Source organism: Anas platyrhynchos, chromosome 3 (assembly GCF_047663525.1).
Source record: "Anas platyrhynchos isolate ZD024472 breed Pekin duck chromosome 3, IASCAAS_PekinDuck_T2T, whole genome shotgun sequence".
Classification (NCBI taxonomy): domain Eukaryota; kingdom Metazoa; phylum Chordata; class Aves; order Anseriformes; family Anatidae; genus Anas; species Anas platyrhynchos.
The window spans coordinates 61,161,087-61,180,540 of record NC_092589.1 but is presented as its reverse complement, the minus strand read 5'-3'; the positions used below and the strand labels follow the sequence as shown (position 1 = coordinate 61,180,540).

General features: G+C 38.6%; 1 protein-coding gene across 5 annotated transcripts in view; it reads right to left on the bottom strand.

The window, feature by feature from the left end:
- AHI1 (Abelson helper integration site 1) overlaps positions 1–10,227 on the bottom strand; it is a 92,058-nt gene extending 81,831 nt beyond the window's left edge. For 3 of the 5 annotated variants that reach the window (XM_038176998.2, XM_038177000.2, XM_038177001.2), the window contains exons 1-5: positions 10,076–10,227; positions 7,410–7,516; positions 6,516–6,587; positions 5,983–6,090; positions 5,568–5,686 (exon numbers count right to left, since the gene is read on the bottom strand). In XM_038176998.2, the coding sequence (XP_038032926.2) occupies positions 5,568–5,686; positions 5,983–6,090; positions 6,516–6,525 (237 nt within the window). In that variant the 5' untranslated portion in view covers positions 6,526–6,587; positions 7,410–7,516; positions 10,076–10,227. Of the gene's footprint in view, positions 1–5,567; positions 5,687–5,982; positions 6,091–6,515; positions 6,588–7,409; positions 7,517–8,720; positions 8,813–10,075 lie in introns of all 5 variants that reach the window. The other 2 variants (XM_038176999.2, XM_038177002.2) reach the window with 2 other exon arrangements.
- Between the last annotated feature and the right edge of the window lie 9,227 nt (positions 10,228–19,454).

Genomic DNA, 19,454 nt, shown 5'->3' with positions numbered 1-19,454 from the left:
AAGAGTTAAAACCGAAAAACTGATTCAAAAAATATATATAAAGATAAAAAACCACGTTAATCTTAGTTAAATGACAAATAATCTAAAAACCAACCTAGTAAAACTAGCAGAGATTAATCTCAGTTAATACATTTGTCTTTGTACTCCTTGTGACCACTTTTAGTGTTTTTTTAGAGAACATGTAGTAAACTTCCCTTCCTCCTTCAGGTGTCTTCTCCTGGTTTACTAACCAGCATAATTACAAACAACACAGCAAGTAACTTATGCCCAGATCCATAAGAAGCTTGACGCACAGATTGCTGTTCCTTGATGGAGCTTCTATAAAGTCACCATGGTTCATATACTGTCTTCTTAAAAAAACCAAACAACTCTGGAGTTCCCATATGAAGCATTACAAAAGGACTTTAAAACACAAAGAATGCACATACATACACATAGAATGCATACAATCTTTTCTTTGCGGAGACCTTCTTCCCCCAATAAACATAGCCAGCTTCTGCTTCGAGCTAGGATTCTTCTCTCAGTTACAAAATCACATTTGTCTCAAACATTTTTAGAAAGGGATAGTATGCGTGCAAGAATGTCTGATCACCAAAATGTACAAACTTACAAGAGAAGAGAATACTTGACATGGACAGAGAGTGAAGTTGCAGTGGCAATCACATTTTGGAGGATCGTGACTTTAAAATGCTAGCCTCTGAATAATATTCTGTGACTAGGAAGAGTATACTCATTATGCAAGTCAACTGCCTCCACACTGTACAACCAGAATTATGTGAGCCTGCAAACCTTCATCACTATCTTGTTTTTACTCACATCTGACATTCAAAGAGATAGCATGGAGAGCAAGGAAAGTATTGTAACTATTGACAAATGAATAAGCAGAAGAAAGAAAAAAGTTGGAATTACAAGAGTAAAAGCACAGAAGGAAAAAATCACAGAAGTTTATTACTTGTACAGGAAAATCGTCAAATAAAAGCAGCGCGACAAAAAAAAAAAGTTTAACAACTGAAGTCTGAAACTAGGAAGTTGTAAAACGTACTAACTAGAATTACTCAGTCTACATATTAAACAACACTATCCTAATAAAATATAAAGAGACAATGGGCACAAACTGAAACACGGGAAGTTCCATGGAGAAACATTTCTTTACTGTGAGGGTGACAGAGCACCGGAACAGGTTGCCCAGAGAGGTTGTGGAGTCTCCTTCTTTGGAGATATTAAAAACCCGCCTGAGAGTGATCCTGGGCAATGTGCCTAGGAGGCAAGGTGATCCTGCTCTGCAGGGGGGTTGAACGAGATGATCTTCAGAGGTCCCTTCCAACCTCAACCATTCTCTGATTCTGTGAAATGAATAAGTGTCTAGAACCTAATTTAAGCATACTTATCAAATATATCAGAAAAATCAAAACCCATTCACGTAACTTTTCAGTAGGTGTCTTTATTTTTAGCTCCCCACATCTAAAAATAGTTTAAATTATCTCAACGTGAAATCATGAAAAGGCCTGTCTTGTACCATCGCTTTTTTCTTTTTTTTTTTTTTTTTTTCTGAAATAGACCACTAACATCCTTTTTATTCATAAATCAATGATTTATGTGGAAGAGCACATATAAATAACTTGAAATAGAGAATTTAGTCAGGGAAAGAAAATAATATTTAAAGCAATAAGCTCTTCAAAACCTGAAAAAAATAAAGTAATGTTAATAAATTATCCACCTCCTCTTCCGATAAGCTTTAACGGCCGAGCATTTGGAATTTAGGTTAAAACACACCAACAGTTGTTAAGACATACCAGCGATCATAACTAAGGTTATGCTAATTTTTTTTTTTTTAATCATTAATGCCTTAAGCCCTGTACTGGGCTTACATGGCAAGGTTTTCGTAGCAGGAGGGCTCTGTGAGGGGAGGGGACTCTGCAGAGGTGGCCTCTGTGAGCAGAGCCCAGCAGCTGCCCCATGTCAAATCAGAGCCAACTCCAGCCAGCTCCAAAAGGGAGATGCTGCTGGCCAGAGCCGAGCCAGGGAGCAATGCTATGTGGCGGCCTCTGGGAGAGCAGATTTAAGGAAGGGAATAAACTGCTGCACAACAGCAGCTAGGAGAGAGGAGTGAGAAAGTGTCAGAGAACCAGCTCTACCTGCAGACCCCCAGGTCAGTGCAGGAGGTGCTCCAGGCAGGCAGCAGCAGTTCCCCTGTGGCCTGTGGAGAGGCCCCTGGTGGAGCAGGCTGTCCCCCTGCAGCCCATAGGTCCCACATGGAGCAGATCTCCATGCTGCAGCCCCCCCATGGGTGGAGGAGCCCCCGGTGGAGCAGGTGGATGTGGCCTGGAGGAGGCTGCGGCCCATGGAGAGCCCCCGCAGGAGCAGGCCCTGGGCCGGAGCTGCAGCCCGTGGAGAGGAGCCCCTGCAGGAGCAGGGTGTCTGGGGGGGGCTGCCACCCACCCGTGGGGGACCCGTGCTGGAGCAGTTTGCTCCTGGGGGATGGTCCCTGTGGTATGGAGCCGTGTGGGAGCAGCTCTTTAAGAGTTGCTGCCTGTGGGCAGCCCCCACAGGCTCAGCCAAGGAAGGACGGCATCCATGGGAGGGACCCCACGGGGAGCAAGGGCAGGGAGGGACCGTGAGGAGGGAGCAGTGGGGACAAAACATTAGGGAGCCCCCATTTCCCTGTGCCTCTTGGTGGGTGGAAAGTAGAAGAGGGTTGCAGTGGTTTGTACTTTGCTTTTGGTTCTCACTGCTCTAGTCTGTTATCAGTTGGCAATAAATTACATTAATCTCCCTAAACTAAGTCTGTTTTACCGTGACAGTAATTCATGAATTATCTCCTTGTCCTCATCTGAACCCACAAGCTTTTTTTTTTTCCCCCTATTGTATTTTTCTCCCCATCCTGTTGAGGAGGGGGAGTGAGAGAGCGTCTGTGTGGTGACTGGCTACCTATTGGTGTTAAACTACAAGCACATAAAGTGGAATTCATTGAGAAACCCCAAACAATACCAAACTCATACTTGACCTGTTTGAGAGTTTCTAAAATAACTTTGGCATGCAAGAATCATTTCCTAAAACAAATCTAGTTGTTGCAAAATCCTGCTTGAAATATTTACTAGAACCTTTTTTTTATGATGCTTACAAACAAAAATATTTGTCCACAAAAATACAGTACACAGTCACTTGATTATAAGAAATTTACTTTTCAGAAAAACAAACAAACAAAAAAAAAAGAATCTCCTCATAATGAAGGAAAAACACAATCACAAACTGCCGCAAATTCCAGGAACATTAAAAGATGCAAGCAACACAAAGCTGTTTCAGGACTGTAGTTGAAACTAATTTTTCAGACACAGCCTGTGCGATCTTAATTCAGGCCACATTTCCTATGCATACCATTTAATTAAATATAATAATTAAAACATTATTTGCATCAGATTGTCTTAGGCAGAGACATGGATACTGGTATAGATCCTCCATCTGAAATGAAGGACAAAAGAACTAAAAGCAATCACCTGTTCGTAACACACTTGAACTGAGTTAGAAAAAACAGTTCAGCTGCAAGCTGAATGACAAGGCAGACCTTTCACTGACCATAGCTAACATCTCCATTCCTATCCCTTCATTCCTATCAGTTGTGGCTTGGAACTCATCCTGCCTTACTGTTATGGTCTTTCCCCTTCCAGTCATTCTGCTTCTTTTCTCTCCAGACAAGGGGCACACAGAGCATAGCAGACAAGAGGTCTCTTTACCCTCACTTCTGACATTTAAAATCACAGCTGCCTCCTGCAGTTCCAAACTCAGGTTTCAAGGAAACAGTGGCTTATGACAGAAAGTTTTATTACTTCAAGAAAAGCAAGGTTTTCTAAGGACAAAAGCAACAGCCTGGAACATTTCCATTGGAAACACACTCAGCCATGACCTGTTTCTGGTCAAACCCGGGAAAACATTTATGGCAATTATGTGACACAAAGACAACCACTACTGAAAATTCCATGTTATTTCAAGACATGAAACACAACACAATTAAGTTACATGAAGTGAACAAAACTGTAACAGAACCAAACAACTCCCTCCATCTCCTCTTCTCCCACACACATTTATTGCTTACTAAGAAAAGAAAGCTGAAGCTTTTACAGAAATTTCTACCAGAATGCAACCAGCATGGAAAATATCAACCTGAGCTCTTACATCTTTGCCAGACATTAAGGAAATACTCAAAATGGTCTTTGCAATATTTCAATACAGGTTCTTCTCAAGTTCTTAGTGCTTCAGTACTTTGGCAGGTTTAAGTTTACAGCTTCACCAAAACCATAAAGTTAGGCTTTCACACTGATACTAAAAATGCTTCTTAATTTGCTTGTGTGCCACTAGCTTTTGCTTCAGCTCACCATGACTATACTGCAAGTGTTTCTGGCCAACTCCAAAACAGTGTTTTACATGAGAATCTTCAGGAGTAAAAACCAGTTTTAAAACCAAAGTAAGCTTAAAATATTTATGAGAGTAATACATAGTTGCATTCTGTATTACAACTCTAAGTTTTGTATACAAGTATATTCCGAATAGTTACATTGTAAATACATGTACAATTTTGATATTCCAGAAAGTATCATTTCTATGTCTTAACTAAGTTATAAAAGAATGAACATTCACTTCCAATATGCGGTATGGATGCAATTGCAAGAAAAAAGATTGACAACAAAGTCTAACAGGAAAAAAAAATAAAAAAGGAACATTTGCCTTTTAATCAATTTTCTTTCTTTTGAAAATCCAAACATTAAAAGTCAATAATTGGGATATATAAGACACAAACATTTATTTTTCTACTCAGAAAAAAAGTTACAATATGAACCATAATTTAGAGGAATCTCACAGGCTCTTTTAATGGAAAAAATGCCACAAAGATGTCATCTAACCATAAAGACAGGTTGATAAATGCATTCCTAACCTTCAAGTCACAAGCCAAGGCAAATATCTTAAAAACAGGTGAACTACTTAATACACATGTAAAGAAAGAAAGTTCAGCACATGTAGAAATATGCTGATTACAGAGATCAAAATGAAAAAACACATTTCAAATGTTGTTATTTAATATTGTTTGTAGATACTTATACCAGTAACTTTAGGGAATGTAATGAAGTTGATTATCTAAACTCTCATTGGTTCTCAATTCACAGATGTGTTATTACTCTCAGAAGTAAATACTGCTATGGCCATGATCCTAGAAGTCCATCATTCAAACTCGCACTGAATTTGAAAATCTTAAATCTTTTCCGAAAAACTGGAATGGAAAAAAAAGTATTGACAGACTTCAAATGAGTACACCACTTACTCTTCACCAATGTTACACTCCAAATAATTTTGGCATCTCTCTGAATTGCAAGGATCAATTTGTGGTACATAAACAATAAATAAAAGCCACATCAAAACCAAAAGATACAGGCAGAAATTCACTTTTATACTTTTAAAAAAAAGTATATATATATATATTTAGCTGTTTATATCTCCTTTCTACATACAATACATTTTCGTGGTCTTTTTCCACTAAGGAAGGCAACCAAACAAAGCTTGGCTGTGTTCAAACTTACCACAATATTCTCTTGAGAGTGGAACTTTTTCTTTGATTTCTTGTTTTCTGTTAGGCCAGCATGACGTCTGAAGATTTCCTCAAAGCGAACTTTGGTTTTTGCCTTTGCCTCACTTTCAACTGAAAAAAAGAAAATTGGATTATGATTCAATAATCACCATCGGTATAAGACTGCCTAATTGTGCTTTACAATTTCAGTAGAGAGGAATTATTTTAATCAGGAAAAATTTACCAAGAAATTTGCTTAGTGTTCAGTTAAGAATTTCCACTGACTATACACTGCAGGAGGGTAACTCAGCAACATTGTACAAACAAGCCACACTGCTACTTGTTGCTGAAACTGGCACTGTTTACTGTTTCAAGCAGGAAGGAGATTTTTGAACAGTACACACATGGAGATCAAGTGGCAAGCAAACCTTGGGTCAGCCAAAGCAGATGACACTGACAATGGAGGTGACGAACTGTCCCCAGGAGAAGGGGCAGCTCTGGGCTCTTACTGAGCCTGGAAGCCTGAAGAGCACCACCTGCAAGAGGCAGGAGCACCCATGGATTTGAAATCAGCTATAGCCGTGATAGCCCCTGACTTCTATGACAATGCTATCACCAGCATCCGAATCCTTGATGTGGTAGGTGTTCTAGCCCTCTGCCCTCCCACCTAAGTAATGCTTAACCTGCAGTGAAAGTATTAAAAATGCATTGTGTTGCACCACAAAAAAAAGGCTACTGAATCCTCAGCTATAGCATATTTGTTATTATAACTAAGACATTTACAGAAGCCTCCATGTAAAACAAAAAATAGTAACAAAAACAATGCTTTGAAAATCAGCTCTAAGTATGGACTCAAAATAGAAACAATGCAAGATAAAAAATTTATGGACAGAAGTAACTCATATTATATTATTCTGACTATAAAATACACATTAGAAATGAAACACAAAAGGGTTCTTACCTGCTGGCATTTTCAGTCCTTGGTTAAAAGCAGCTCAGCACACCAGCTGCTTCTTCCTCAGAATTCACCATTCTGTTTAAAGTAATTAACAACTTTAATTAACGTAACTTGTCCATAGACTTGAAGCTACAAATTGAATGCACACTAATTGATACCAAGAATGAGTACAGGCCTTTTACACAAGTGGTCTAGAAATAAGTATTTCTCCAAATTATGACAAGTTCTCTCAGATCTCAGCTCAGAATTCTCAGCATATGAGAAACTTAATTACCTGAGAGCAAATAGAAGAACTGCTAAACTGCTGTGGCAATAAAAATAGGTATTTTTCTAGATAATCGCCAATATTTCAGTACTGCAGTTCTCCAATCTTAAAAAATCAAACAGCAACACCACAAACACAAAAACAATAACTGTACAGTGTATTTAAATAGCAAACCATGCAGCCATTTATATTGAAGCTTTTCTAATCAGTTTCCTGTCTGATAGCATCATAAACGAAGTCACATTTTAGCCAAGTGATAGCCTACAATGAAAAGGTTCATAGCTGCCAGCTAACCTAACTTTATTGCAAATCCCTAAATATTTACATTTACATAAAGCAGTTGTATTTTACATAAAGCAGACAAGCAATCACATGAAACTCATTCCTTTAAAGAAAAAATGTTAGGCCCTCCTGGTTGTGAAGAAAATCTTACAAATGTAATTCAAACCAAAGCTGGAAGGCAAATAAAACTATTACACAGCTTTATCTTTTCATCAAAAAAATCATAATGTTTCACAAAAAAAACTTTAATAGAAAAAGCTGTTTTGTAAACAGTGGAACTAATGAAACCTAGCTTTCTATGAATATGTTATGTTCCCCTGAGCCTTCATGCAGCACACTACCATACCCACCTGCCCTTCCAACAGCACATCAAGGCAGCAGCTCCAAGTCCTCCCTGCAGAACACCTTCTGTTAGACGCCACTCGCACATTCACTGGATACCCAGACTACACCAGTCCTAGTAAATTAAGACATACCAGTAAATATTGTTAAATCAGCCTTAGCACAGCTTTGGTGCAAACCATCTAGCACTCCTCCAACAACTCCTGCAATACACTTTAGGAGTTAGTATGGATGATAGATTGTTATTAACAGGCAGTTGGCAAGTGGACACTGATTTGGAGCTAAGAAAGTTTAACAGTATGAAAGCAGGCCATGCATACCACTTGCCTCAATACTATAAATCACTCCTGGGCAAACGTATTTTACAAGTACATGCTTATGTGCCCCTGCATCTGCACTACAGTACCCTCAGATCCCTCTCATTTCTCTTTCACAGTGTTATTTGCTTCTTTCTTGTCCCTCCACAGGCTACAAACTTTCATGTGATTTCATATTTCTTATAGTAGTTTGGCCTGCCTGCTTGCAAAACCAAACCAAATTAAAAACAAACAAACAAAAAAAAAGCAAAGCACAAGGGTTGGTTTGGGATTAAAGAAGTGCTGCTTAGTCAGTTTCCAGGTGTCATTAGTTTATTTTGTGTACTAAGCAAAGCATTTATACTAAGTATCCAACAGCGCCTCGGGATGTTTGAAATTTACAAGGATGACCAGAAGTGACTTCACAGGAAATGTTTTGTTGTGTAATTTCATGCTTTCACCCACAGGGTAGGAATATTTTCCCTTACTAAAAAATGTTTTGACTGGTAAAGCAAAGCTTTACTGTCACAACTGAACAATAACTGTTAAAAATAACACAAATGCCTAATTCTTACAGGAAATGAAAAACAGAAAATATTACTGAAAGTAAATCTACCCTTGAAATTTAGCCTATTATGCAAAAGGACCATTTTAAAAGTAATAGTCATTAAGTGCTGCTTTTCAAGTAGTCGATTCACAATCAGCTAGAAAATATTTGTAATTTGAAGGAATTGAAAACAAAAGATAAAATACAGCACATTCAATCACTTTAATCATTCATGGTGAATGACACGAACACACAAGATTCTGTTATGATTAGTACAGTGACTTCAACCACCTCTCCAAAAAACTAATTATAAACAACAAATGAAATGATTAAGTGCTCTGAAGTTTAAAAACAAAATGGGTTATACATAACAAAACAGCACAACTACTGAAGTGCATACATGTTTCAACTACTGAAATAATTTTATAACCAAAGGATAAATGAACCATACCACAAAAACAAACAAATAAACAAACCTGCAGCTAAATTAATTTTGAAGATCCTTGTGCTTGTAATGGAACAAACACATTTCCAAAGGCTTGGCTCATCTTATATGTATCAGTGTTCACTGTAAAATGCATAGATTCACCAAATTCACCAGTGACTGCATCATCTTCTATTTACCTCCATGTATTCAGTAAATAATCTATCCTCTTGCAACAATAAAAATGAGGTGCAGTCCTATAGTGATCATCCTTTTATTTCATATACACTTGCAATTTAGAATTACATGACATTTGACGTGGTGCATTAAAGCAACTATTAGCCTTGTGTAAATATAGATCCTTAATCAACAGGGTAAGAACAAGAGCGTTTACTCAGTCTAATCTCACCTTAAAATAGGAGAGATTTAATCTTACACTGGAGTTCAGCAACCACAGAGCCCCGATCTGTATAAACCCTGTTATCATCGAGATTAAACTGGCAAGATGCACTTTTGCCTGACCATATTTGATCTTTTCCATGTTAGTTAACATAAAGCAATCTAGGAACGACAAAAATAAGTATTTGGGAACAGAGGTATATTCCAGATGACAGGAATAGCTAGGAAAACTCAGTCATGAAAACTTCCAGGAATTACCAGACACCTCCCTGAAACTGATTTAACTTTTTCTTCTCTAATATCTCCCCCGTATTTCTAAACAAATCTACATCAAACTTCTGTTATTTTCACAGTGTTTTACGACAGATGAAGTCTCTGTATTCCGCACGTGTAAAATAGGTGTTCTCAATGCAAAGCACGTCGTGAGCTGCACCTTTCAGGAAAGGACTTTTATTAATCACCATAACAATTAGACAATCTCAGAAGCAATGTATGTTATAATGAAGCAGAATACAGACCATTTTCACGGTTTATATTTCCCATACAGGGAACTGACAAGTTCCCTGCCGCACTCGGACCGCTTTGGAAGCCGAGCTGACAGAACATAACCGCACGTTGGGGGATTTCCATGAAACGAAAACACTTTTTTTTTTTTTTTACTACTGCAACAAGCGAGTGCCACCTAGGGAGGCTGGAAACGCGCAGAGCACCAGGCTTTGTTTATTTTCATTCCTTTCGATAAAACCAGCCGCCGGGTAGCCGAACGCCTCAGATTTACGAATTAGGGATTTTTTAACGTGCCTTACAACATTTATTTTTATTCATTTTCTTTAAGAAACGGGCGTTCGCGCTGTCTCTGAATCTAACTTTATCACAGTGACCACGAAAGCGCCCCGGGGACGCGCGGCGCCTGAGGCAGAGCCCCCGCCCCAGCGGGGCCCGGGCCCAACGGCCGCGGGGCGCAGCGCTCCCCGCTCCCCCCGCCCCCGCCCCCCGGCCCCGACTCACGTGCCGCTGCCGCCAGTACCGGTGCTGCTGCTGCGGCCGCCCCCGCCCCACTCCTCCAATGGTCTCGCCCTCGCTCCCCCCCCCCCGCAGGTGGTTCAGCCGAAAACAACCCCAGCTGCCAGGGAAACGGCGCGCGTGCGCACAGCGCCCCGCCCGCTGCGCCTGCGCCGCGCGCACGCGCGCCCTGCGCGGCCCCGTTTTAATAGGGCAGCCGCGGGTGGTTTCCCGCCACGCAGGCGCGCATGCGCGTTAAGCCGTGGCGGCGGGCGGGGGGGTGGGGCACGAGGCGGGCCCACGCGCATGCGCAGTGCCTCCCCCCCGTGACCACATCGTTCGTTGCTGCCCGCTGTAGGCTGGGGCAGGCGGGGCCGAGGCGGAGCGCTGAGGAGCGGCCGTTTTTTGGAATTTGCCGTTCTTTAAATTAAAAGTTTGAAAGCAAAACTTGTGAAAAGCTTCAGTATCACAACTCCATTTACATCATCCGCTTCAAAAACGTCAAAGGGAGCTCTGTTGAGCTCTGCCCAGCGATGAAAGCTGCTCACAGAGGAATGAAACGCCTCAGTGAGGCACTTAGTTGAACTCTATGAGCTGCTTTTTGTGAGCTGTACGGCACAGACATCAGCTTTGAAAATAGCAGTAGGAAAAGATGTTCTGAAGCTGTGCAGACACTGCAGAACCTTTAATTTCCTGTCTTGATTTAGTGGGTGACTTGCGCAATGGTTCACTCTCCAGCAGTAAGAAGTGATTCATTGTTATTGTCAAGGAAGAACTGTTTGTTCATTTGCAATTTGTTAATAATAAAAAAGCAAATAAATTGTTTATGTCCAAGTTATTTCAAACAGTGGGAGGGTCACTTTTTAGACCCAGAAAAGCATGTAGGTTTGGGGCGAACATGGCCATACCTGTTCAGAAGTGAAGTCAAGTACAATTAGCTTTCAGCTGCACATGTGCCATTGGTACAACCTAGAGGTGGGTTAATGCTTGGGATAGATACCATAGAGTCATCGAATCATTAAGGTCAGAAAAGACCTTCAAGATCATCTAGTCCAACCATCACCATGCTACCAATGTCACCCACTAAACCATGTCCGTAAGCACCAGTCCAACCTTACCATCACAATGACGTACAGTTCCCAAGAGTGCTATGCCTAGAATTCTGTCAAAGAGTTAGACCTTCTGTCAGAATATACATACTGAAATCATTTGCTTGTTTCTCAAGTATTATGTCAGATGCTGTTTTCTTCTCCCACTAATTATCTGCTCTGCCCATCCTCAAATGCTTATGTGCACTTAACTGATTGTTAGGGAATGAAATACTAGTGGAAAAACTATTGCCTGTAAACAAGTGCATTTTTCATATTCCTAATTACTAATGTGCAGGAATCTTTGCAATACGAGGCTTGTTGCTGACAATATATTTCAGTTTTCCCCATGGTTAAAGTTAAAATGATACAAACCCCACTAAATTAGAAGTCCAAATATGGAAGCTAATGCTTTCTATTTTTAGAGTTGTGAGAAATTGGTTCACTGAAATTCTTTTTCAAAAAATATATTTTTTTTTTTCAAAAAAAAACATAATTGCCCGAAGAGACTGCAGCTGTGGGTGAGCCAACATTGGATCCCGTACACCCCAAAAAGGACTACAGTCTGCAGAGGACCCACACTGGAGCATACTAAAAAAGTGAAAAGGAAGGAACAGCAGAGAGAAACCTTTATGTATTGACCTCAGAGAGAGTGGTTGTGGTGGAGCTCAGCTGCCCACCTGAGTAAAACCACCACAGAGAGGTGTTTGAGGTGAAATGAGCCTGAGAGTGAAGATGAGCCTGGGAAAGGTGGAGGACAGATATTCTAAATTTGTCTATTATTTAGTTTAGTTTTGTTTTGTTTCCCAAGACATGAATCAGTCATTAAATATTTATGCTAATTGCCAAGAAATTAAGTTAAATTCCCCAAGTTAAGTCTGCTACCCTATTCACATGTTACATCACGGGATTCTTGATGGCTGGGGAGAATGTTTACTTGTGTTCTTATCTGAATGGCTTCCCCAGGGACCTTCAATTGTAGAAGAACATGCCTGTGGTAGGGATAGTCCTCTGGTAAAAGGCTACACAAACTTAGGTCATTGAGAATCTGTAGGACTGAAAGGTAAACTAGGATGTATTACCAAGGACAACAGAACATTCTGTCCCTTCACATTTGACAGTAACTGCTGCTTTATTGGCTATTTTTCTAGGCAGTACTAAGTAAAACAGCCTGAAATCCATTCTTTGGCTCAGACCAACAGAACCAGGCCAACTGGCATGGCACGGCTTCCATAAAGAAAAACTCTGTTACCCACCAATGCCTGCTTGGAATAATCTATGACTTTAGCTAACTCCTGGCTAACCACAGTGTTGTTACGTGAGTGCTTCTTGGCACAGTTCAAAACTGCGTCAAAAACCATGCTATCTGGGCTGTTAATATACCAGATGTCAGACTCATGCCCTGACCCCATTTAGTTTATTGGCATCCTTGTAGCTATTAATCACAATGTGTGATTAGAGAATTAGCTTATGGGGTCTACATCCTCCAAATTCCTTAAAGTACCTCTGCTTCTGCCCATTAGACTTCAGGTTCTGGAATACTGCAATATGATTCCCTTAATTTTTGGAACATTATTGTTCCTCCTGACCAGTTTTGAAACATATCAAATAATTATTCAGTCATCCCTATAAAGTTTTAGATATCTCAGTTGCTATTATCTCAGAATCTCTCCTTGGGAACAGTGTAGGTGTCTGATGCTATTTAAAATAACCCTTGATACCCTGATTGACTTCCAGATTCACAAAGATCTGTAAGACCTCCGGAAGAACACAGATAAGCCACATCTGTCTATATGTCTTAAGCACCTTAGGGCCATTTCAAATGGCAAAGGAGGCTTGTGCTAACAACCCTAGTCAGTACAGCATGGAGAGCAACTGCATTCATTACCCGCTATATGTCTACTTTAGGATGGGCAGAATCGCTATTAACTGCCTTTGAGTCTGTCTTTAGTACTGTCATGGAAGTTTCACTCTCTGCATGTAGGGCTCTCTGGGGAAGACTCATAGCTAATTAAATGGGTTATGGAGTTCTCTTTACCGTATTAATGCTTGTAGATTATGATTAAAGTTCTCCTAATAGGTGGAATGGAACAAACTATAGTATACATCGCTGGGTTTGGCAAACAAACAGGCCTGTGATAATTGAGACAGGTTGAAATGAAAAGTGATTAATCTTTTATGGTGAACACTGAAGGGTGCTGTCAGTCTTGAATTTATGCTTCCTGTAAAGATTAGGGTTGAGGTTAAATGAGTGGCTCAGAGGACTAAGGTGAGAATTGGTGCCTACCATGTAAAGTCCTTTCCAGGATATGCAGGGGTGTCATTTGTAGAATGGTAGCTGCTGGGGCTTTTGCCAGATAGATCTTCTTACAGCAAGACTGAAGATCTTTCTTTTCAAATGTGTTGAACAGCAAGATCATGCAAAGCCCCAGGGCTTGGATGAAAGCTGGGCCTGGCAGAGTGAGTGACATATGAAAGTTAGGAGGCTTGGTTATGCTTAAATCAAGAACAGTCATTTTTAATCTTTGACATTGAAGCCAGATTTGATTTTGTCAAAGATTTGGCTTGTCAGCAGTAAAAATGGACTACAGGATCTTCTAAATAAGCTCTCACCAGACATCAACAAGTTTTCCTATTAGTAATACAAACTTGGACATTCTCCAGTAATAATTATTTTATAAAAGCATCTTATAGATTTCTGTGGCCATTACATCTCTGAAAGACCACAAGTATTTCTGCAGTCTGAGTGGTCCTGCAGTCTGCAGTCAGCTAAACAAAAAGCTGTTAAGACAGTTTTCCATGTTGGAGGAAAATGCCATCACACCTCTTCAGTTGACTTGTTTAGTCAGATGTTTTTTGGGAATAGGCAGAAAGAAACACCACAGCTCTTAGTAACAATGATAAAGAACAGATGTAGTGTATTCTGTGATAAAGCCAAGAATATATGTTATATGTATATAATATATGTTGAATTTGGTACCTTCAACCTGGGATGGTTAGACATCTCTATTCTGACATTAAGAATATTCCAGATACAAATCTATTGTAAAGCCAATTGACATGCTGATCTAAAGAAGGTTTTTTTTTCCATGTTTCTTCCAATGAAAAAACAGACCTATATCTTGTAGTTCTTCCTATGTACTTTTCATAGTGCATAGCACGACCTGTTAATATTAAGTAGCTCTTAAGGTTACAAGTGACACTTGCACTGCAGCTCAGAATGTTGCAATGTGTTTTCCAAAGGCAGGGTCACAAATATCTTTTTTCCATTTCCTGACAGTTTCCATTTTCCATTTCCTGACAGTGAAATGTGTTTGGAATACATTGCATAGGCAATGGAAATCAGGGGCAACATCTAAGAGATCCAGCCTGGGAAGCTCATCAGCCCAAAAAATCATGGGATGATTTTTGTCTGTACTTTGGTGACCACACCAAAGTATGTATATTCCAAACAAAATGCATCCTGCCCGAAAGCATGCACAAGTAAACAAATCTTGTTCTGCTGTACAGAGAAGAAGAATACTCTTGAGAAACAGAAGTTACATGGCTGTATGGAATTTCATTCTTCAATGAACTGTAAAACCTGCGCTCACTTTATTCACCCTTTAGGTGAAGGGGCTTATATTTAGAGAGCTTCACATTATTTACCTTCCATTTGCTGTGTGGGAAAATAGAAAGAAACATGCACAATGATGATGTATTGTAGTCTACGATAAAGTTTGCAGATATCATGGGTATTCTGTAAATCTTACAGCAATTCTAGGATGATGTAGAATGGAGCAAGCTTCTTGTCAGAGCCAAACTCAAAAAAAAAAAAAAAAAAAAAAAAAAAAGTAAAATTGGTCACATTCAGGGAACAACCTCTAGGTGTCACTTGAAGGTATAAAATAGACACGGGAGTTGAGCTGGGTAATTCACACAGCTGAAGAGATGCGGTGGTATTTTAGCACGTGTTGTTTAACTGATTAGTGGGTTATTTTCTCTTGATAGTGAAATACAAATTAGTTTCTATTATTGGGTATCCTGAGCAAACGATCTGACGGTTTCATATAAATTGAAGCTAGTGTAATTTACGGAGCAACTCTTAGCAGAATTTTAATGATATTGATAAGAAAAAGAAATGTCACAGAAATGGCTAATGTTAATTACCAACTTCTTTAATAAACTTAGAAACCGGTTGTGCAAGATGCTTAGTATTCTGAGCTCAGTGTATCTTACATGCCAAATTTCTAGTGCTTTGAAAGCAATTCGTAAGGTCTTAACTATTTTGGAAATCTGATTTTCACTAAATGTGCAGATGCTGGCACTATAAATGTCTGTACATGCCTATTTGACAGTGTAGATGTCTATGGCCTTTTCTCAGAGCTTCAGCTCTTTGAGGTGAAATGTTTTCATCTCAATCTTAAAGATGTTGAATGTAAAGATCTCAAATCTTTAGTTCAATCCTTGATACATCCCCTATTCCTCAAGTTTGTGTCAGGGGCATACAGAAGCATGTAATGTACTCAGTCCATTCTTAGAAAAGAGTTTTTGCATGTGCTTAAGAATGTCCTTTATCCCCATCCGCTTGTTGAGCTGTAATTATCATCTTAAATGTAAGTATTTTCCTAAGTAAGGACAAGAAAAAATTGTGGCAATAGGTGTTTGTTTTCTCTTCCATTTTATCACCTTATTGGTGGTGAGAATTCTCCCAAAGCTCAGATTTCTGTAATGCAGAAGATTTACTTCACACTTTACTACGTTTTACACTTGTAGATTGATAACAGGAAATTCACATATTAATATTCAGAGAAACATCTAAATAAATCTACTTTTGTCTATTTGAAGATGTCTTCAGTTTAGGAATATTTTAAATATTATAAGAATGTCCAACCTTACTTGTCATATGAATAGAGAGACTTGGACCAAGGCTGAAATTAAAAGGTAGCATGGTCTTAGGATCTGGTATTAAAGGGAAATGTAAGATTTATTGTTATAACAGGAGGAAAGGAATGAAATAAACTCATTTTGTTTAAGAACCAGAAAACTAGGATTCAGACAGAAGCCACATACATGTATTCAAATTGTCTCTCCAGAGAATGAGGTCATGAGCCTTCTGCAGCAAAATTTTGATACCAATTTCAGTAGGGTTAAAGTTTCTCCAGCACTATCTCCTGAAGTGTAGCTAAATCTCTACTGATTTTGTTCGCGTCTTCAGAATAAGAATGTTTAGGTAGTCCTGTCTTCCTGAAAGCGAGTTACCGAGAACACTGTTTTATGTTCACATAAAGCTGCAGGTACCTTGCCACAGGATGGCAGTATAACAGCAAGTGTCATTAAATCTAATTTTTCGGGAGTATTTTGAAAACACTGTTCATTGGAGCTAAAATTTGCCTACAACTAAGTGCAGCATTATTTCTTTTTTACTTTTCAATATGTCATTGTTCCCTTTGTATGGTTACTGCATCTCTGCACACATTTTAATTACATTGTTTTTCTTTTGGGCTGTTTTTAGCCATACAATATGCTTTAATTAAGAATGATTATGAGAGCTTGGCTCTCCTGGGTTTTCCTATTGTGCCCAATGATTAACAGTTTTCTATTTGTATACTACTTGTCACCATCACTTTTGAGAAAAGTAATTTATTCTTTAAAATGTATTTCTTGATTTGTTTCATCTGATATCTTTTATTTCCTTTAGTGTTTTTTTTTTTTTTTTTTTTTTTCCTATTAAAACTGCCTTCATTGCAGTTTTGCAAGACTTATTGACTTATTTATCAAAAACACTATTGTTGCCTGCGCTTTCTGTATTTTATATCAAAACCGGTAAAACTTTTCATCCTTTTGTTATTAGAAATGGGATGATGAAATTCTGAACTTATTAAAGTCTGAATTTCTAGGTAGACCTAGTCTACCCAGGCTGCAGTCCTGTTGCCTGTGTTGCATATGGCCAATACACATGAAAGACCTGCTTTTGGTAGAGAGCAGATGGGGCTTGAACATGTCTAAATCGCAGTCACAAGTGAGATTTCTTGGCAGTGTCTTTTCAACTTAATCCAACTCCAGGAAAGATTGGATAAGTTTTGACCGGGTTTTGCTTTGTTATGCAGTGATCTGGGACCAAATCTGATGAGAAGTCTCATAACTTTGTACTGAAATTCTGCATTCAGCCAAATGTGCAGTTTATTTCTGCAGTGATGGGCACTGAGTAGCTAGGTAATTTTGCCCTTATTAGGGTGGTGCATTGATACTATGGTGTAGTCCGATTTTGGTATCTGAACAGAAAAAGTGAAAAATTTACCTTTAATTTGTCTTTCTTAAAGACACCATTCAGTCCAAGTCAAATATGAGGTTAAAGATACTTTAGAAATCAGTCCAAGTTGACATTTCAAATTTATTTTGAAGTAAAAGGATTTCAGAATGAAACTTGGTGAAGAAAATGATTAATTGAACGTCAAAATGATGTTCAAATGATATCTTGATGATAGAGCATAGAAATGAACACTTTTTTTTTTTTTCATGGAATATTCCTCCTTAAATAATGTGCAAAGCAATAGCAAAAAATTCTTGTAAAGATGCTTGTAGTTTAAAAAAAATCAGTAAGTCAGCACAGACATGATCTAAACCTCAGTTCTCCCATTTCTGCATTTTCTGTTGAGCTAGAAACTGAAAATTGATTGAAGATGCTTTTCTGTCTTCTCACTTTTCAGTGTTGACTAGGTCTACATTGTTCTTTCCCCATCTCTAGAGATCTTTAAGAATCTGCCGTTGGCAGGCTTCTTTATATATCTTTATCCTGTTACAACTCATAATGAAAATATATTTTAGCCATTATCTATTTAGCTAATACGAACATATTAGCAATTCTTCATTTTTTAAATCCCACTTATATGCCCATCTTGATTCTGTTAGCTCCTGAGCACAGGCATAACTTCATTTAGACTGAAGTTATTATCAAAAAGTGTTTTTTTTTTTTATTTTATTTTTATTTTCCCTGTATCTGATTTCAATACACTTTTATTAACTAAGTTCCTAACTTTTGCTTCTAAATCCAGAAATCTAGGAATTGCCCTTGATCCTCTCTGATCCTCTGTCTTATCCTTCTACAAGCCTTTTTTTGTTGTTTGTTTGTTTTGTTTTGTTTTGTCTTTTATAATGCTGTTTGTGCTTAACATGGTATTGCCAATTCTTTCTGTGCTTGTGCCATTTTTTTCCTTGACTCATACAGCTTCTTGTGTTATCATCTTTCTATATCCTCTTTCTGTCAAACTAGATAATCTAAAGACAGCTGTTATTTCTTGTTGCTGCAAGAGGATAGTGGTAAGTCCTCTTTTTCTTCAGGAAGTAGGATACCCATGTGTCTTTTTTCCACAGGTTTCAAGTCTTGTAAAACAAGGACATAGGAACCTGACCACATCAGAAGCAAAGCCATCACATACATGTACACAGATCAAATGGAAAACCTACCTTGTATAAAACCAATGTATTGGAAAATAACAGTAACCATGTTCATTTGTTTCCTCCTGAAATATTTTTTACATATGTTTACTACTTGCATCTCCTTGGTGTTTTGATGGGCAAAATTTCTCTCTATGCATTTTTACAATTTTTGCAAACTCTGTTTCTTGCCCACAGTCATTTTCTACTAGCAGTCTTTTCCTAAGATTTCAGACAGTCAGATTCTGCTTATCAGATACAGTAATTTTTCATCATTCTCCATTTCAGAATTATACCTCTGGGTTCAATCACTTTGCTTTTACATGTCTCTGGTCTCTTTATCTTTTCTCTGACTCGGGCCTGCAGATCCCCATAGGATTAAAAGATTATTTTTGAACTACACCAACTCTCTGAAGATTTCACATAGTGCTTACTGAATTACCTTCTCTTGTCTAAATGGTCTTGCTTTTCCATTTCCACAGTACAGCCCAGTACTTCTCTGCATTATTGGATAAAGCTGAAAAACATTTCAGTCCTCATTCCTATGTAATACATAAGTTCAGCTACTAGTGAATGGATATGAAATGGTTTTCAATACTCACTATGCTTTTTGTGTACTTTGATTTACTATGCATTTTCCATGTCACATAGCTCTCACTTTTTGTTTGTGTTGTCTGAACTCGAATATTTTATGACTTGGTAGAGCCTGTCTATCCCAGGCTAGTTCACTGAATTACCTCTACTTCCTGGTTCTAGCAGTTGCAATGACCAGAAATTATATCAGAAATACTGATCAAATGAGTTGGGAAGAGAAGAGACTGATATACTTGCCCTCAAAACATAGAATACAGAACTCCGAAAGAGACCTGCAGTATATTTGT